This window comes from Solea solea, chromosome 1 (assembly GCF_958295425.1).
Source record: "Solea solea chromosome 1, fSolSol10.1, whole genome shotgun sequence".
NCBI classification, from domain to species: domain Eukaryota; kingdom Metazoa; phylum Chordata; class Actinopteri; order Pleuronectiformes; family Soleidae; genus Solea; species Solea solea.
Genome location: NC_081134.1, coordinates 8,235,804 through 8,252,397, shown reverse-complemented (window position 1 = coordinate 8,252,397; position 16,594 = coordinate 8,235,804). Strand labels below are relative to the sequence as shown.

Genomic DNA, 16,594 nt, shown 5'->3' with positions numbered 1-16,594 from the left:
ATGTGCAACACAGGAAGTCGCTTGTCTGCTTGTTATTAAATGCCTGTCGGTGCAGTTAAAGCGCTGGTGAAGAAGAAGAAGAAGAAGACGGAACCAGAAATCATCCACAAATGGAAACTGGCTTAATCAAAACAAACGCTCTGTGTTTTTAATCGTCGTCCTCCTTTAGACATTATCCAAAGAGAACGCGGGTGTGTCAGGACAATGGGGATCACGAAACTGGCAGATCTGATCCGCTTCAATGCTCCTGATGCCATTTGTCACAAAGACATCAGTGACTACACAGGTAAACAAGTCCGCTGTCTCTCGCTCTCTTTACATTAGCATACCTGTTATTAGTTACCGTGCTTATTGCTAACGTTAGCACTTAAATGGAAACTGGTTATAGCCTTGGTAGCTTGACGTAAATTACGTCACACACCTAAAGTTTTTTTGTTTTTTAAGTGACGCCACAGTAACTTTTAATGCACTTGCGTTAACCATTTAAATGCATATCATTTTCCTAGATAGATTTATTTTGGGCATACACAGAAAGAGACGTAATACATGTATTACGTATACTTATGATTAAAAACAAACATTCAAACACAACCAGCCTTTATGACAGAGCAGAACAACAAACATTTCAGCACACGATCAAACAGTTTGAAGTGTTTTTTGTCAGTCTCATAAGGCTTGTTACTGACGAGTGTGCAGGGGTCAGTTAGATTGAATAGAATAGAATAGAATAGAATAGATGGGGACACAGTCTGTCCATCACAGTCTCACAGCCTGATGCTCCTGTACCTCTATCCAGGTAACAGGAGAGAGAAGATGGGATTAGAGGCTTGGCATGGGTCCTTAATGATGGACTAAACAAGTTATAATAGTTACTGTATTAAGATATTGCTGACATGTTAATGCATTGGTAGTAATAATAATAAAATATACATGTTTTTTGTACCAATTATTTGATATAGCTGTTTGATTAAACATCTGCTGCACAGGCAGCTGTACTGTTGTTAAACACATTGGTAAAAGATACCAAATCAATTTGCTGCCAGATTAAAAAAAAAAAAGTGAATGGATGTCGCAGACAAGTTATTTATGTCTATGGGAAAGTTGTGTTTTATTGTTATGATGCTGGTGTTTATGCTCCACAGGAAAAGTGATTGCTCTGGATACGTCTATTGTTGTGAACCAGTTCCGTGCAGCAACACCCACTTTAAGGTAAGGGAGCTTCTGAATTCTCCTTTGGTTGCACACTGAGGTTCTGTCGTATCAAACTACTTTGGTGCCAAAATATAAACACAATAAAAAAAACCAGCAGATTTCTTATGATGTTTAGGGATTTCTAGTCTTTGGTCACTTATCTTTGGTCTCCTCCCTCCAGCCCCCTGACAGGTCTCTTCTTCCGCACACTCACCCTCCTGGAGCATGACATAAAACCAGTCTTTGTGTTTGATGGAAAGCCTCCAGAGGAGAAGTCTGCTGTTGTAAGTGAAGCTTGATATCCTCACAGTGGCAGTTGGCCGTCTTTCTCCTGTTGGGGTGATTCATTCATCGTCTACTACTTTATCCTCCACATGAGATTTGTGGGGGTTACCAACCGTTCTGAGAGCTACCTGAAGGGTTGAGAATAATATGGAGGGCTACTGTGTTGATGTAAAGAATGCAGAATAATATAAAGTTGTTTTGTTCACAATTTAAATTGTACATTTTATGTGTTTAATTGCATACATATTAGGGGACTCTGAGTGTCCTTACCCTTAATGATTCATCATATGCATGACTGAAGATCTTTCACAAACTCATCATATGAAAACACATACACAAGAGGGTGACACTGAAGAGACTAATGAAAGAATATGAAGGACTGGCTTGTGTAGAAGCTTTCTTATTTCAGAAGTTGGAAGTAATGTAACATCATGGATGCATGCTGCTGTTAAGCTCATAGAAGAAGAAGAAGAATTAGAAGAAGAAGAAATGTAATGATTTTTATGCAAATATGAACAGCATTTTTCACCTTTTGAATGTCATACAATCATATAAGTTTGTTATCTTTAAATAGCATTTGTCATTTTCAAATCTGTAAAAAAAAGTAATATGAAAATTGCATGTGATTCAAAACAAAATACATGTATATACACATTTTCTGTGGAGAAGACTTACTGAGATCCCTGATTGTTTGTCTCTGAATGTATTAATGTGAAAGCCATTGCTGTAAAAATCATACATACAAAGCTTCACTTCTTTACTTTTGTCATTTACTGATTCTGTTTCTGCAGCTTGAGAAGAGAGCTGAGGCATCAGGGTGGAAATCCTCCAACCGCACAGGCACAGGTACAGATACATCTTGAATAAGTGAAGTTTGCACTACATGACAGAAACAATAATATATATATACAAGTGTCAGCTGCCTCTGTAAGTTAATCTTGACCCTCTTGTGCCAAAGTTTCATCTCAGACCAAGGATTGTCTCCATCTCTTGAAGCTTCTTGGTGTACCATTCATCCAGGTATGATCTGTTAAATGTAGAATACACAGTATGTACACTACATTTATTTTATTTTTTTAATCTTTCCATCTCTTTCAGTCTTGCACTGCCTGCTTTTCCATTTAACCCCCTCTCTTTCTTTTTCTGTATCTTGCTATCTCCAGGCTCCAGGAGATGCTGAGGCACTGTGTGCCCAGCTGGAGAGAGACGGGACTGTGGATGCAGTGGCATCAGAAGACATGGACACCCTGCCATTCGGAGCCAATGTTCTTATTCGTCAGTTGAACGCCAAAAGGGACAGGTAAGAACTGTGTGTGTTGTTTGTTGTAACAAGGGTAGTTTAGTCTGTTTTGCAGTATAATGTATATTGCTGTAACCAGCATTTTTTTTTATCTTTTAAACAGATGGGTGATGAATTAAAACTGATTTAATTCCATTTTTTTCTTCTTCTTTACAGTGAAGTAGTTGAATATTCTTTACCCAAAGTACTGGAGAAACTCCAAATTAGTCACGAGGAGGTAAGACTGAATTATTCATACAGATGTCAATGGAAGCCTTTAATATCATACCCTACGTAAATAAATATTTTGCTGCTTTTCCATTTTTTTCCCACCAGTTTGTTGACCTGTGTAATTTGTTGGGCTGTGACTACTGTGACAAGATAACCGGTTTGGGCCCTAAGAAAGCTCTGACTCTGATCCAGAAGCACCGTAAGATTGAGAATGTGGTTTTGCACGTCAACAGACAGGTAATAGATGGAATGGTAGTGATCTATTTTATGCTTCATCTGTAAAAATAAAGAGCTACTGAGATACTAATAGCTGCTTCTCTTCAGACCCATCCTATTCCACATTTCTGGAAGTACAAAGAAGCACGCAAGTTATTCTTGGCTGCACCACAGACTGTAGCTCCTGAGCTCGCCTGGACGGAGCCAGACGAAGAAGCCTTGGTTGGGTTTCTCTGTCACACCAAACGTGTGAAGTATGTACACATTGTGGCTGTATAACTGGTTCAAAGCCAGCCTTGCTGTATGCTTCAGTTGTCTTGTTTTTAAGGGTGGAGCGGGTCCGTCATCGAATGGAAACGTTCCGTCAGAAGCGGGAAGGCAGGCGGAATGAGCGAGAAAAGGAAAGAGCGCTGGGTTCCTGCAGGCAAACACAAATAATGGACTTCTTTAGAGTTACCAGGAAGAGGGAACAGGTGAATATGACAGCTATTATGGGCTTATTAAATTGATTCTGAACTCCAGCATTGAAAGGTTTTAATGGATCAGTAATGAATTTGGTCTTTGATTTTGTAAGAAAGAAGTGATGTGTTTGTTTTTGTTGAATATTTGTTCTGTTATTGTTTCTTCCTTTAGGCTGTGGAAGCTACAGAGCCATTACGCAACAAAAGAAAGAAACCAAATTCAACATGAGACCCCTGATTTTATGTTGACTCCACTCAGAGAAAATCAAGAAAGTACTAAATTATTCTTTTTTTTACACTATATCTTTATTTTTTGGTAACTCTCTTTGAAACATTTTAACTGTCTCAGAGGCAGTGGCTGTACTTGTTTGATTATGTTAAGCATTTACAGAGTATTCCACTTTTCCAAGTGTCCTTTTAGTTTTAGTTTCCACCTGCTTATAAGAAGCCAAAACAGACAACTGACTTTCGAGTCTTTTGTCATTGCATGGGAGAACTACCCCACTGATACTACAGTAATCCAATCTTGTCTAAGCAGCAGTGTTCACAAACAACGTACTTCAATAAGCAGTTCTTCAGTGCATCCAGCATTTCTCTGCAGAGCCACAAAGAGAAGCAAAGTCGGCTGCAGGCAGCTCTGCGGGAGAACAGTGTGCTCACTGTCAGCGAGGACTAACCCTAAGCCAAAGCTGGAAATAGGGGAAGTCTCATCACTAGATATTCAATGAGCACCTGTCGCATAAAGGCTGCCAAGGCAGAGACCAGAGACTAGAATTTTAAAATGTGTACTGAAATGGTATCATGTTAAAAAAAAATAAAAAATTCTGAGATGTTTAAATCCATGAGAAGAAGAACATTTTTGATTTAATTTGAAAAACCTTGTTTAAAAATAAAAGTTTGCACAGACCAACCTGTATTAGGTTTTACAAGATGTTTTATTTAATATATACTTTATATACTGTTCAAAAAAAGTTCAATGTATATTGGTTGATGTTTTTTTTTTTACGTTTTAAGTATCATTGGACAACAAACTGCTCTGTGTTTGTCTGCTTGTTTTTTTTGTCTGTTACCATAACTCTTAACTTGCTTTCTGGGGGAATTCAAGATTGTTTTTAAACAATTGTCAACATTGTGAGATAGGGGAGTATATTAAAGCTGGGAAACTAAGCAACCTTGGAAGATGTTTGCTCTCTGAATGCCTTTTCCTAATATTCTATACTGTATTTGTGGTCTGTATTTTTAAATAAAAAAAATAATGTTTAATTGGTTTTGCTTGATTTCTGTGTTATTTCCAAATAAGAGTTACAATTAGTATTTTCTCCAAAAAAAACAGACAAGATAATGTACAGGGCATATAATGATACTCATTAGTGCAGTGTCATTGAAATGTTGTGTCTGCACAAGTTAATACTCTTCAAGCAGTTTTCAGGAATCTTGTTTTTAAATTTGCCAACTTGATGCAGACATTAATGACATCATTTTGGTCCTGTCCCCGCTGCAGAGACATTGGTACAGATGCCTCCTTTTAAGAGATTAGTTGGCTCTACATACTGTTTTAGATCATGTTATTATGTATCGTTGTGGGGTTTTTTTGTATATTGTACTGTTTTATATAAATTTTCCTTTTTCATTTGCTGAACTGAGTCCATCTGAGTTGCATCATTCTGAACCAGCAGGTGGCGCTGCAAAGAAAAAGGCCAATGTGCGTGTGAATTTTACTCGCGTAAAAGAAGAAGTTAGTCAGCCACTCGCTCAGTCTCCCTGATAGTCATCTCGGCAAGGTGTCTTCCTGGCCACCGCCGTAGTACGCGGCAAGTTTGCCCCGAAGACACCCGCCCTGCCCCGGGTCCCCCGTCCACACTTACTCCCAGCGATACCAGCCTTCTTTTTTCTGCCATGGCGACGAGTGCGAAGCGAAAGCAGGAGGAGACTCATCTGAAGATGCTCCGGGAAATGACTAGCCTTCCCGCGAATAGGAAATGCTTCGACTGCGACCAACGCGGCCCGACCTATGTCAACATGACAGTGGGTTCCTTCGTCTGCACCACCTGCTCTGGCATCCTGTGAGTTGGCGTCTTTGTCCACGTGTTCTCTTTAGCGTTCACAGTGCACCGCCGGGTCATGACAAGGCACCGCTTTGGGTTTTTTATATTCGTGCGGTCCATTTCTGCCTTGGCGGTACCGTTAGCTCGTTAGCTAGCGCTGCTGAAGTCAGTGCAGGTAATGCTGACGCCCTTTCGCTCTCCCCCGGTTCAGACCGAGGCCGCGGGGTTCGAGTTGGGCTGGGCTCGGTGATGTTGTCATGTTGGTTTGTTTACAGCTTAGCTTCAGGCGTCGTCTCAAATAATGTTAGGGAGTGTAAGGTGTCTGTCACAACAACATCGTAACAACAAGTTAACTTATTCCTATTTCCCATGGATGTTAATTATTCAATTGACATTTCACGACTATCATGAACAGAACAAATACTTTTCACATCGTTATTGTGATAATAGCCTCTTGTTATTACAGTATTTTTGAATCTTATCGCAAATACAGAAGATGCAGTTGGGGAAAAAAAATGTTACGCGTGTCGCAAAAATGTTGTAATATTACAATATCATGTTCTTAATAAGAAAAACAGTCACACAATTGTTTTAAATGTAAATGTTTACTCTTAATCACACACACACACACACACACACACATATATATCTGAAAGCAACAAAAAAGATAAGACATCATGTAAAATTTACGAAATGTTATGTTACAAGATAACTAATGTTACAAAGCCTTCAGTGAGTAAACAAATTTTAATGTCACAAAAACATGTAGCTAAGGACATATTTCCTAGTATATTTTAAGATGAAAAAACAAGATAACACTATTAGCCTGATAAAAGAACTTCAGTATGGGTGCTTTTCTTTATCACAATGTTTGGTTAATCATTGTATTGTATACTGTCCTGTCCTTGGTGTCCAACAATTCCTAAACCTTCTATAGGTGTGAAAATGGCAGGGTTTCATTTAGTTTTGTGTTACTGTGCAAAGACAGTAAATACTAAAGTGGTGACTGACTGTTAAGGCTATAGCATAAGAGTCGCGTAACTTAAGGTTATAGCATAAGAGTAAACTCCTCAGTGAACCCCCTACTCTGTGGAAGTGGGGCTGTGTCTCCTGTCATTTGTCAGGTTTTACCATCTGTATGTCGTCTGAGTGTCCCAGTTGTTTATTGCCTGAGTGGTTGAGGTCAGGGGCAGCAAATGTTTGGTTCATATACCCACCACTCAAATATTTGATCACCTTGTTTAAAAACAACCCGTCACACGGGGGCCCCTGTCTGGTTGAACTTTATGTGGACATTCACCAAAGTATGTCACACACACACACACATACATCTCGAGATAAGAGGCATCAGGGTGGGACTCTCTGCTGAAGACTTTGCTAAACATAAATGTAAACGCAACACTGATGTGTTTCCTTCCAGGGTTCAAATAATAGAACAGATTGCTTTAAAGCAAATTTCTCTCAAAATGTATTTAAAAAATTAGGGCCATTAATTGGTTACTAAATTAATCTTCAACTATTTTGATGATCAATTCATCAGTTTTAGTAAGAGTGAATATTTTTTTAGTCTTTGTGTGTTGGTCCTGCGATGGACTGGCTATTTATCCAGGGTGTACCCCGCCTTTTGCCCTTTGTCAGCTGGGATTGGCTCCAGTTCCCCCGCAACCCTCATGAGGAGGATACATTGATTCATTGAGACAATGAATGAATGAATGAATGCATTTTGGTCTGTGGACAAAACAAGACATTTGAGAACATCATCATTTTGAGGTCTGGGAAACACTGACTTTGGTCAAACACCACAGTGACACAGATGTCTTCAGCCATGGGGTAGTGTGCAGAGAAATGTCTGTCATTCACCCATCAGCAGCTTGAGAAGGTCCTCACCACACACTGTCATTGAGTCCCATTTTGTTCTGTTCATGTGCTCTTGATGAAAATGGGGCAGACTTATTTGGGGTAAATATCAAATTGCAATTTGATTTGCAATCATGTTTTTTAAGTCACATGTTAGTTCAGTATTCACTGTGTAATCTACTTACTTCATATGAAGTATTGAAGTTAACACGTTAGAAGATGTCTACTACCATACCATGTTACTAAGTGACATAACTGAGTCTGTAAGTCTGTATTAGGACAGTGTCCTTGTACTCTGTATCAGTGCTTCACACTTGGACCTGGTTCTTATTTAAATGATTGAAATTTAAAATTGAAGCAACAACAAGCTTTATTCTTTATTTTTCGGCAGCTGTTTCTCTTTAACAATGTGTCATGAAGCTGCAATTGGTGAAGTGACAGTTGACTGCACTCTCTTGACCCACCATGAAAACCTGTAGTTCTGTTTAGCCTTGGCATATGCTTTGTGGTGGTTTCCAGATTTCAGGAATACATGTTCAAAACTGTTTTTAATCATTCTATGATAGACATTAATTCAAACTAAACTGAGACGTATGAAAGTGGAGTTGTGGGTTTATTTTCTAATCTGTGTTGACAGAAAGGATGTACTCTGCTGGACAGATTACAAATCCTTCTAATGGTGTATAATGTTTTTATACTTTCTTAATGTATAATTTTAATGTTATTGGACTTTTGTGCAATTTCATCAGTTGATGATTAAACAAAACTAAGTTTATTGTGTTTTAAAAACTTGTGACGTCTTTAATTTTTGACAACTCTGTCATATATTTGTATTTACACTCACACAACCACAAACTGCTCGTAAATGTTTCACTCTTAAGAAGGAATTTTAAAAAGAAAAGTGAAAAAAAGTGTTTTTCCTCTTTTCATTTCATTTCATTGAATTGCATTGGATTGTGTTCTGTTCCTCTTTTTCTTTAGCTAACGTTTACCTCCTCTACCTACAGGCGAGGACTGAATCCCCCGCACAGAGTGAAGTCCATCTCAATGACCACATTTACACAGCAGGAAATTGAGTTCTTACAGAAACATAGCAATGAGGTATGACGAAGATTTTACAAAAAAAGTGACTCAACCACAATTCAAAAGGTTAAAGTTAGCATTCTGATTCATTCTGACTCTGATTCATGGCTCCGTCTTTTATGCTGAATTCACGTCTTGGCATTTTTTTCTTACTCAAAGTCAACGTTATTGGCATTCCTCTGTCCTTTTTTTTTCTCTCTCTCGTTTCTTGTCATCCCCTCCCCCCTGCCCTTTACTTTCTCTCACCTCTCTCCCGGCTTTCCCCCACCCCCATCCCAACCTCTTCTCTACCACTCACTCTCCTCATTCCTTTGCCCCCCCCAGGTCTGTAAACACATCTGGTTAGGCCTCTATGACGACAGGACATCAGTTGTTCCAGATTTCCGAGAACCCCAGAAAGTAAAAGAGTTCCTACAGGAAAAATACGAAAAGAAAAGATGGTAACTTTTTGTGTTCCTTTTGATTGATGTGTTTTGAAAAAAAAAGTCAAATCTACTGTTAAAAGAACCCAAAAGGGGTCGAATTATCAGGATCAGCCTTCATGTTTGTATAAATGGTTGAATTTGGTATTTTTAATTTTTACTTTGCTGCACATTGCTTTATAGAGTTGGGTCATTGCAGGTCAGTCAGTTATGCTGGCGTATTACAATCAGCGGTGATGCAAAGAATGGAGTGCTGTGTCATCCCTGCCAAAAAAACATTTTTGCAGTTATGGACTAGGTTAATCATATGTTTGAGTTTGACAGTGTGCTCTTCATTGTCCCGAACTTTTTTTTATGCTCATGTGTCACTTTATTCTCAATGCAGTGTTGGAGGAAACAAAGCACAACATTCAAATGCTGTTTATGACGGACAGACGAATATAATCAGACTTTTCTCAACATAAAATTATGTTTACATTAGTGATGCAAGCTATATCCTCTGTAATCAAATATGTTTGTACACTTGTGTCGGTGCTCTTTCCTGACTGTTTAGGTATGTTCCTCCAGACCAAGCAAGAGCAGTAGCAACTGTCCAGGCTTCTGTGTCGGGCTCATCAGCCAGCAGCACTGGCAGTACCCCAGAAGTGCAACCCCTCAAAACCCTGCAGCTCAGCAAGACCCCACTGCGCCTGGTATCAGAAACACACTGAGCCCTTTTTGTTGCCAATAATCAATCACCTTTTTGGAATATAGAAAAAACATTTGAAATTAAAAAATAAATAAATAAAAAAGAAGTAAAAAGTAGGTATGTCCCGATCTTGATCGAAGTATCGGATCAGAGCCGATCTGAGCATATTTTTTTTTTAACTGATCAGAGATCAGCAATCCCCCAATATATTCACCCTGATCTTTTACGTCAGTGGCATTTTAATTTTATACCTGTGTTTGATGTAATTGGCTATATTTTAATACGCTGCCTTGTTCTGATCTGCCCCATTTCTCTCTGTCCTCTCTACCCTAAGATCTACGCTGTGCCAAGCACACACATGCACGCATTGACTTCCCATTCATTTGGACAGCCTAAAAAAAGTGTTCTCCATAATCTTAACCGCACCACGATTCAATTCCTAAACTTAACTAGTTCCTCAGAAATAAGGTTCTGCCTCATTAAGACCAGGTTTTTGTCCCTATGAGGACTACTGGTCCTGATGAGGTCAGTGTTTATGCCAGAAAAGGTCCTCAAGTGGTACAGAACAAACACACTTAAGTGAACTACAGAGCTGCACTAGATGCAGCTGATCAGCAGCCGTCACTTCACATGCATCCAGTGTGAACAGATGACAGAGGAGTCCGTTCCACTTTCTGTTTTTCTTTCTCTCTAAACTTCAGTCAGCAATATTATTTATAACTGAAGTGCAGCTCTGGTATTTAGGCAGATATCATATTGGGACTCAGCATTGGCAGATACTCAACAGTAAAAAGATTGGATCGGGATCGGGGGCTAAAAAGCTGATCAGGTCATCCCTAGTAAAAACTTCTTCTTAATTTCAATTACTGCTCAGTCTCCAGGGCTAGGTCGTTCACAAGCACACAGCGCTGCTCAGGAGAAGAAGTTTGACTTGCTCTCAGACCTGGGAGGAGACATCTTTGCTGCTCCATCCACTCAAACTGCCAGCTCTTCCAACTTTGCCAATTTTGCACATTTTCCAAGCCAAACTGGTAAGAGAAACCTTCTCTCAAAGGACCCAATGCATCCATCTTACTCAGACTAATAAATATACCATTGTTTCTCAGTATGTGTTTTTTTTTCTGTTTGAAGTTATCATTCCACACATTATCCTGCCATTGTTTTTATTTTTACATCCGTTGCCTGTGTTCATCTTCCCTGTGTGGCTGCAGCACCTCATGGTAACTCAAACAGCAACTTTGCCAACTTTGAGGCATTTGGAAACACTGCAATTCCATCCCATCTGAGCACGTCACCCCCCTCAAAGTCCTTTTCATCAGGTACCCCCTCCCTACCATTGTCACTCTTCACACACACTGACCCTCAGTCCTCTTTCAAGCCTCTTTCACACTAAAATAATGGGGTATACCCAGGGTTTTTGTGGAGCTAAACCATAGCCAGTGTTTGTACTGCCCTGTTGTGTTTGTTTCACCCATGCATGAAATGTTTCACCACTAATTGGCCGGATACAAGACCGGTCTTAAACAACATCAACACAGTGACAATGTTACGATGGTAACTAGTTTGTAACTTTTACTTTGATCCCACTTTTAATTGATAGTTCAATTGATCTGCTTGATGAAGTGCTGTCCCATGTTGTAAAAAGCAAACACTCATTGGCTATGCTAACAGCTGGAAGACCGATGTATGGCGTAGTGTTGCACTAAAATGACACTGGAATTGGGGTCGCTGCCGAAATTTAATCGGATGAAGAAGCAATTGGCGTGTTCACCTGGGTCTTGTTTCCCATATTTGCCAGTCTGAGCCAAATCGGATTAAATGTGTGTTTCATTGCAGTAATTATAAAGAACACGTTAAAACCTTTTCCAGAAATGTTCTTCAGATGCTCTAAGCCCATCTTCACGACTGATGTTGCTAAGCAACTGTTGAAAAACTTGATTGAGACCCTTCTATGTAAAGATGATTTTCCTAAGGTTTCAGCTCTGGTGGGAACAAACCATGGCTCTTTTCATCTTAAATGAACTTGGATAAAGATCTCAGAGGAGTTTTGACAGGAGACATTTACTTTAAACCTCTCATTGTATCTTTCTCATTAGTTATTTTCTTTCTTTTTTTGTTAAACTGTCCATGTGTTTCATGTAGCTCTGACAGAGTATCTATTTTTCAAATTGCCCATAGGTGGAGGTGTGCCAATCCCATCTATGTCAAGTGCCGTACCTGCCCAGTCCCTGGCAGGGTGTAGCAAAGAAGATCGCTATGCTGCTTTGGCTGAGTTAGACAATGAGCTCAGCACTTCTGCCTCCACAGCCAGCAACGTGCAAGGGTGAGAAACTGACAACTCTGCACACTTTTTTTTCAGACATGAATTTCTGGTAATGTAATGGAGATTTGGGTCAGGACATTCTCTGCAGCTTGCTGTTCATGGACTGTCAGGTCACAACACCAGGAAGATTCAGGCGAGGAGGTGGGGCCTGGCTTATGCATACAGGAAGCAGGACACTTGTCCTTGTTTTCTCCTGCGGTGTTCTCACATGAGCTCACTGGGACATAAACTGGAGATTTGAGTTGGGAGCGACTTCTGTAGACAGTTGTGTTCTCTCCAGAGAATCTCTGGAGTTAAGTGCATGTCTGTAAGCAGCTTTAATGATCTATGCTAATTGTTATGCGTTATTTACACATTTGAGTATTTGGATTATCAGTTAATTCAACATTTTTCGCTCACTCGATTGATGTTCATATCACAGTTCAATAGCTTGTTTATAAATAATGTGTCAAAATGTTAATATTGCACACGTGTCATGGATGTAAAAACATTTAACATGGACATTGTCTTGTAGGAACTTATTTGGACCAGTGCTTGGTTCATCGCCAGCCCAGAATACGCCCGTGTTACCCAGCATGCAGCCAGGCTTTGGAGGTATTAATTATGAATATATATTTTTATTATTAGGGCTTGACAATTTGGGGAAAATATCGCAATTGTAATTTGACATATGACATTTTTAAGTCCTGGTTTAGTTCAGCATTTCATGTTATAATAGATTTAAAACATGAAGCATTATCACATGGAACATTATCATAATATTTACCACTCTATATTGTAATGCAAGGATCACAACTTCAAGATATGATTTACCATTACATAAACTACATAAATATGTCAAAAATAAAGTGTAAACCATGGGCTAGATATGCTTGACATGACATATGACCTAAATTGTGGCCTTTGCAACTTGTTAATTGCACTATTTTGAATTTAAAACATTTGATTGAGCAGCCCTACTTTTCACATTACATTTTTCATGTATAGTTGGAATCCTTTTGTTTTATAATGTACTCCTGTATTTCACGTAGCTGTCCCGTCCACAAATCCTTTCGTTGCTGCAGCCGTTGCCCCGGAGATGGCCACCAACCCTTTCCAGACCAACGGCAGAGCTCAAGCTGCAGGTTTGTATCCACATGTTTGGTGTATGTCATAAGACAGCTTTTTCCTTTTATTGTGATTTAACCCTGTTACATTGCCAAGTAGCTTTGTGATGTTTTGTAGTATTTATTAGAATATACTCCTTTTTTGTGTATGTGTGTTATGTGGGTGTGAGTGTGTGTGTGTGTGTATATATACACACACACATATTCACTGTAGACACATTTTGTGTGTTTTGTAGCCTCCTTTGGCACTGGCTCTATGAGTATGCCTGCCGGCTTTGGGAGTGCCTCTTCCTTCTGCCTCCCGACCAGTTTCAGTGGAAACTTCCAGCAACAATTCCCTGGCCAGGCCCCGATCCCTTATGCCCAGCCTGGGGCCTACCACCCTCATTCTAATGGTTAGTGGCCTCACCCAACACCTTGTCTCCTCTGTCTGTCATTCATTTATTTATTTATTACTGTCTTTTCACCTAAAGTTTATGTACCACATTCAGAACCATTTTTTGAACAAATAATACAAGACCTAGTTTCTTAGTATCAAGAAGCCCCATGGGATCATGGGAATTATTGTCCTACTACCAAAGCTGTCACGCTTTAGTGGCCGAGCTTCGGCGGGAGAACTATCAATATTTACTTGTGATCTATTAGTGACAAAAGACAACACACTGGTTAACTATTAGTGGTAATAATATTTAATGAGGGGGTTTGCTGCCGATGTTAATGCAGAGACAGTAAAGTGGACGATATCAGTAATTGGCAACGTCTTGATTTAAAGTGTTGGAAACATTTTGGCTACTGTAAATACACTAAACAAAAAATTGAACATCTGCCTCGTCATTCTTTTTTATTTTAATACGGAAGTATCATATTATATCTTAAAATCTGACTGCAGCAAATGAAAAGTGTGACAAATCCGTGGGATCTGCTGCGAAATTAATTCAGGTTGCATTTAGGATTAAAATAATCTGTTCTTTACAAAGTACAAAAAACTACAATAAAACAATCCGACATTTTTCATAAGGCTGAATGCAAACTAATAAGCTGTAGCTCTGTTATTTATTTATTTTTGATCTATTTAGTCTTTGGCACTTATCTAAATCACTGTGCAGGTTTTCTCTTCATGTCATATTAATGTAACTGTTCCAATAAAAGTATTATTAATTAGGCACTGGTGAGAGCAGAAACAATCTGTTATAAATCCATTTTCCTCCACCGTGTTCTTTAGGCCCTGCCTTCCCAGTCTACAGTCAGAACAAGCCCTCCATGACATCCTTTGGGCAGCCTATGGCTGGTCCCGGCATGTCCAACAACCCGTTCATGGTGAGTGAGCATGGATGGTCTTTTAGCCCTTTTTCCATAATGTTGAAGTTTGTTTGGGTTGGGTTTCGACTGAGAACAGTACCTTTGTGGCAGGTGGGCTGTGCACTGTGTTCGATGACCGTGTCAGCGAGATTTGTAACGTGACGTCGCACCAGTGTGCCAACATCAAACGCGACAATGTGGACAACAATGGACGACATGCAGCAGCTGTTTTTTTAACTGCTCACTTTGTGGCTGTTTGTTTCAACAAGATGTTAAGCTTTGTATGAAAATAGACTGCAGGCTGACTGTCGTGTGTCTAGCTCAAACTGTATACTAGCATTATTCTCGTACCCCAAGGGAAGGGTACCGAAAGATGGAACAATTGGGGCTGGTTATTTTGTAACTATTCCTAACTGAAACACAAAACAATACATATTGTATCAAACCGTTCCATTCAGTGGAAACATGTTAAGTTCCCACAACTTTTTCAAGAATGCTTTCAGTCCTCATGGCACGGCTAATGGATCACTAGTAACCTCTGCAACTTAATTCCTGGTTGAAACCAGCTGCAAGTGTCTTGTTACTATATTGATTGATGTGTAGAGTAGCATGAAGACATAGCTGAACATTGAAGATGGTCTACTCTGTTGTGGATGACTTCTCAACACCTCCTTTGCCTATATCAGTGGTGTTAAATGAGGAGGAAGCTGAGAGAGAGAGCACTGATGATGACATTTAAAGGAATCATTACCTTACAGCAACAATGTCTTTTTTCTTCCTTGTTTAATTTCAGGCTGGTGCCCCAGCGGGATCGTTTCCTTCAGGGGGTTCATCCACTAACCCTTTCCTGTAGCACATCTCCGGATTCTCGCCACCAGAGGGCAGCATGCAGCACATACTCAACGCACCCGATCCGTCATGCAATTAGTGGCAGTACATTTCCTTAAAAGAAGACTTATGTTTTTGTTTTGTTTTTTTCATAAAATGTTTACAGCACTATGAATTATGAAGGAAGGGTTACAATGGACTATATTGGAAATGAAGGGGCCGTTATGGGGGAGGGTATACTGTCTGGACAATATACATTATATGCTTTTTACTTTTTGTTTATGACTGTAAGCTCTGTGCATATCATTTGTAATCGCAATTAAGTAGATGTTATGTATAACAAGGACTGAGTTAACAAGGGTGAGTATACACACACCTTGTAGTTAAAAAAAACACTACAATCTATGTAAGGGTATACACTTGATTATTAACGGGGTTCCATCCAAGTCCATCATCTGTGGTTTGATGCAGCCATAATAATGCAGGTGTTTTATTTTCTCTTTCTATTTGTTGTTTCAGCAGAATGGCTACTATGTTGGCAGTAAGGTGCAAAAATGTTCTTTTATCAACTGGCCAGTCCAGAGTGCTATTTTTAACAATCTAACGCTTCCAATGACCCACAGCAACAAAACCCACGTCTCTATAATCTTACAAATTAAACATCCTAAAGAGGAGGATTGGACAAACCATTTATCCACGGTCATTGTGAGCATAAATGGAGAAATTGGACAATATTTGTGGGCTTTGAAAGTTATATTTCTTAGTTCTGCTACTTGATTAATAACATGTTTATTAAAGTTGTTCAACATGTTGCCAGTAACCTCTCTGCTGCTGGTTGCAGATGTCAGATGAGTTAAATATCAGGTTTTTGTTTGGTTGATAGTTGCAGACCTGTGTTGACTGCTCCTGCCCAGACAAAATATGCACAACATTTGAACACAAATACTTGTGGGATGTTAGTTATGTTGTGTTCACTGCACTCCCTTAAACTCTGTCTTATTCTTTGCCTTATTGAAAAGCCTTTTGAAGAGAAGAACAGGGTGATGAGAAACATTGATCTCTCTTCATTTTTCCGTTACAGTAATAAGGCAAAGTAGAAGAACAGATTAATTTATGGATTATTACACTACTTGATCCTCCTTTGACTCTGGTCTCAATTCTTCCACCAGTGACTAACAATAAATTTGACAATGAGTGTCTTGTCTTTGCAAGAATAGGTAAGTAAATGTGTACATATATAAATATATGTATAAATAAATTAAAAGATTTTTAACTACAGT

At 39.3% G+C, this 16,594-nt stretch overlaps 2 protein-coding genes across 4 annotated transcripts; both read left to right on the top strand.

Moving 5' to 3' along the window:
• Nucleotides 1-36: 36 nt before the first annotated feature.
• Nucleotides 37-4,926, top strand: zgc:110269 (probable flap endonuclease 1 homolog). The gene is made up of 11 exons (XM_058645137.1): nt 37-286; nt 1,143-1,209; nt 1,373-1,475; nt 2,268-2,322; nt 2,435-2,496; nt 2,640-2,776; nt 2,933-2,993; nt 3,092-3,223; nt 3,311-3,456; nt 3,531-3,675; nt 3,836-4,926. The coding sequence occupies exons 1-11, from the start codon at nt 205-207 to the stop codon at nt 3,890-3,892; spliced, it is 1,047 nt and encodes a 348-aa protein (XP_058501120.1). The 5' UTR covers nt 37-204; the 3' UTR covers nt 3,893-4,926.
• Nucleotides 4,927-5,405: 479 nt separating this feature from the next.
• agfg1b (ArfGAP with FG repeats 1b) lies at nt 5,406-16,592 on the top strand. Of its 3 annotated transcripts, none has more exons than XM_058629720.1 (12): nt 5,406-5,726; nt 8,573-8,666; nt 8,973-9,088; nt 9,624-9,762; nt 10,633-10,789; nt 10,970-11,077; nt 11,937-12,081; nt 12,596-12,675; nt 13,113-13,205; nt 13,424-13,582; nt 14,410-14,504; nt 15,280-16,592. In XM_058629720.1, the coding sequence occupies exons 1-12, from the start codon at nt 5,560-5,562 to the stop codon at nt 15,337-15,339; spliced, it is 1,413 nt and encodes a 470-aa protein (XP_058485703.1). In that variant the 5' UTR covers nt 5,406-5,559; the 3' UTR covers nt 15,340-16,592. The 3 variants fall into 3 exon arrangements, with proteins under 3 accessions (XP_058485703.1, XP_058485710.1, XP_058485721.1); XM_058629727.1 differs by lacking the exon at nt 15,280-16,592 and adding an exon at nt 14,598-15,252; XM_058629738.1 differs by lacking the exon at nt 10,970-11,077.
• Nucleotides 16,593-16,594: the final 2 nt, after the last annotated feature.

What these genes read in the sequence shown, in the direction of transcription:
- zgc:110269 (XM_058645137.1), top strand. Translation starts at nt 205, where the DNA reads ATGGGGATCACGAAACTGGCAGATCTGATCCGCTTCAATGCTCCTGAT. An exon ending in GCAGCAACACCCACTTTAAG is followed by an intron (nt 1,210 to 1,372) that starts GTAAGGGAGCTT and finishes TCCTCCCTCCAG; the next exon opens with CCCCCTGACAGGTCTCTTCT. An exon ending in TCCAAATTAGTCACGAGGAG is followed by an intron (nt 2,994 to 3,091) that starts GTAAGACTGAAT and finishes TTTTCCCACCAG; the next exon opens with TTTGTTGACCTGTGTAATTT.
- agfg1b (XM_058629720.1), top strand. Translation starts at nt 5,560, where the DNA reads ATGGCGACGAGTGCGAAGCGAAAGCAGGAGGAGACTCATCTGAAGATG. An exon ending in CTACCACCCTCATTCTAATG is followed by an intron (nt 13,583 to 14,409) that starts GTTAGTGGCCTC and finishes CGTGTTCTTTAG; the next exon opens with GCCCTGCCTTCCCAGTCTAC. An exon ending in TGTCCAACAACCCGTTCATG is followed by an intron (nt 14,505 to 15,279) that starts GTGAGTGAGCAT and finishes GTTTAATTTCAG; the next exon opens with GCTGGTGCCCCAGCGGGATC.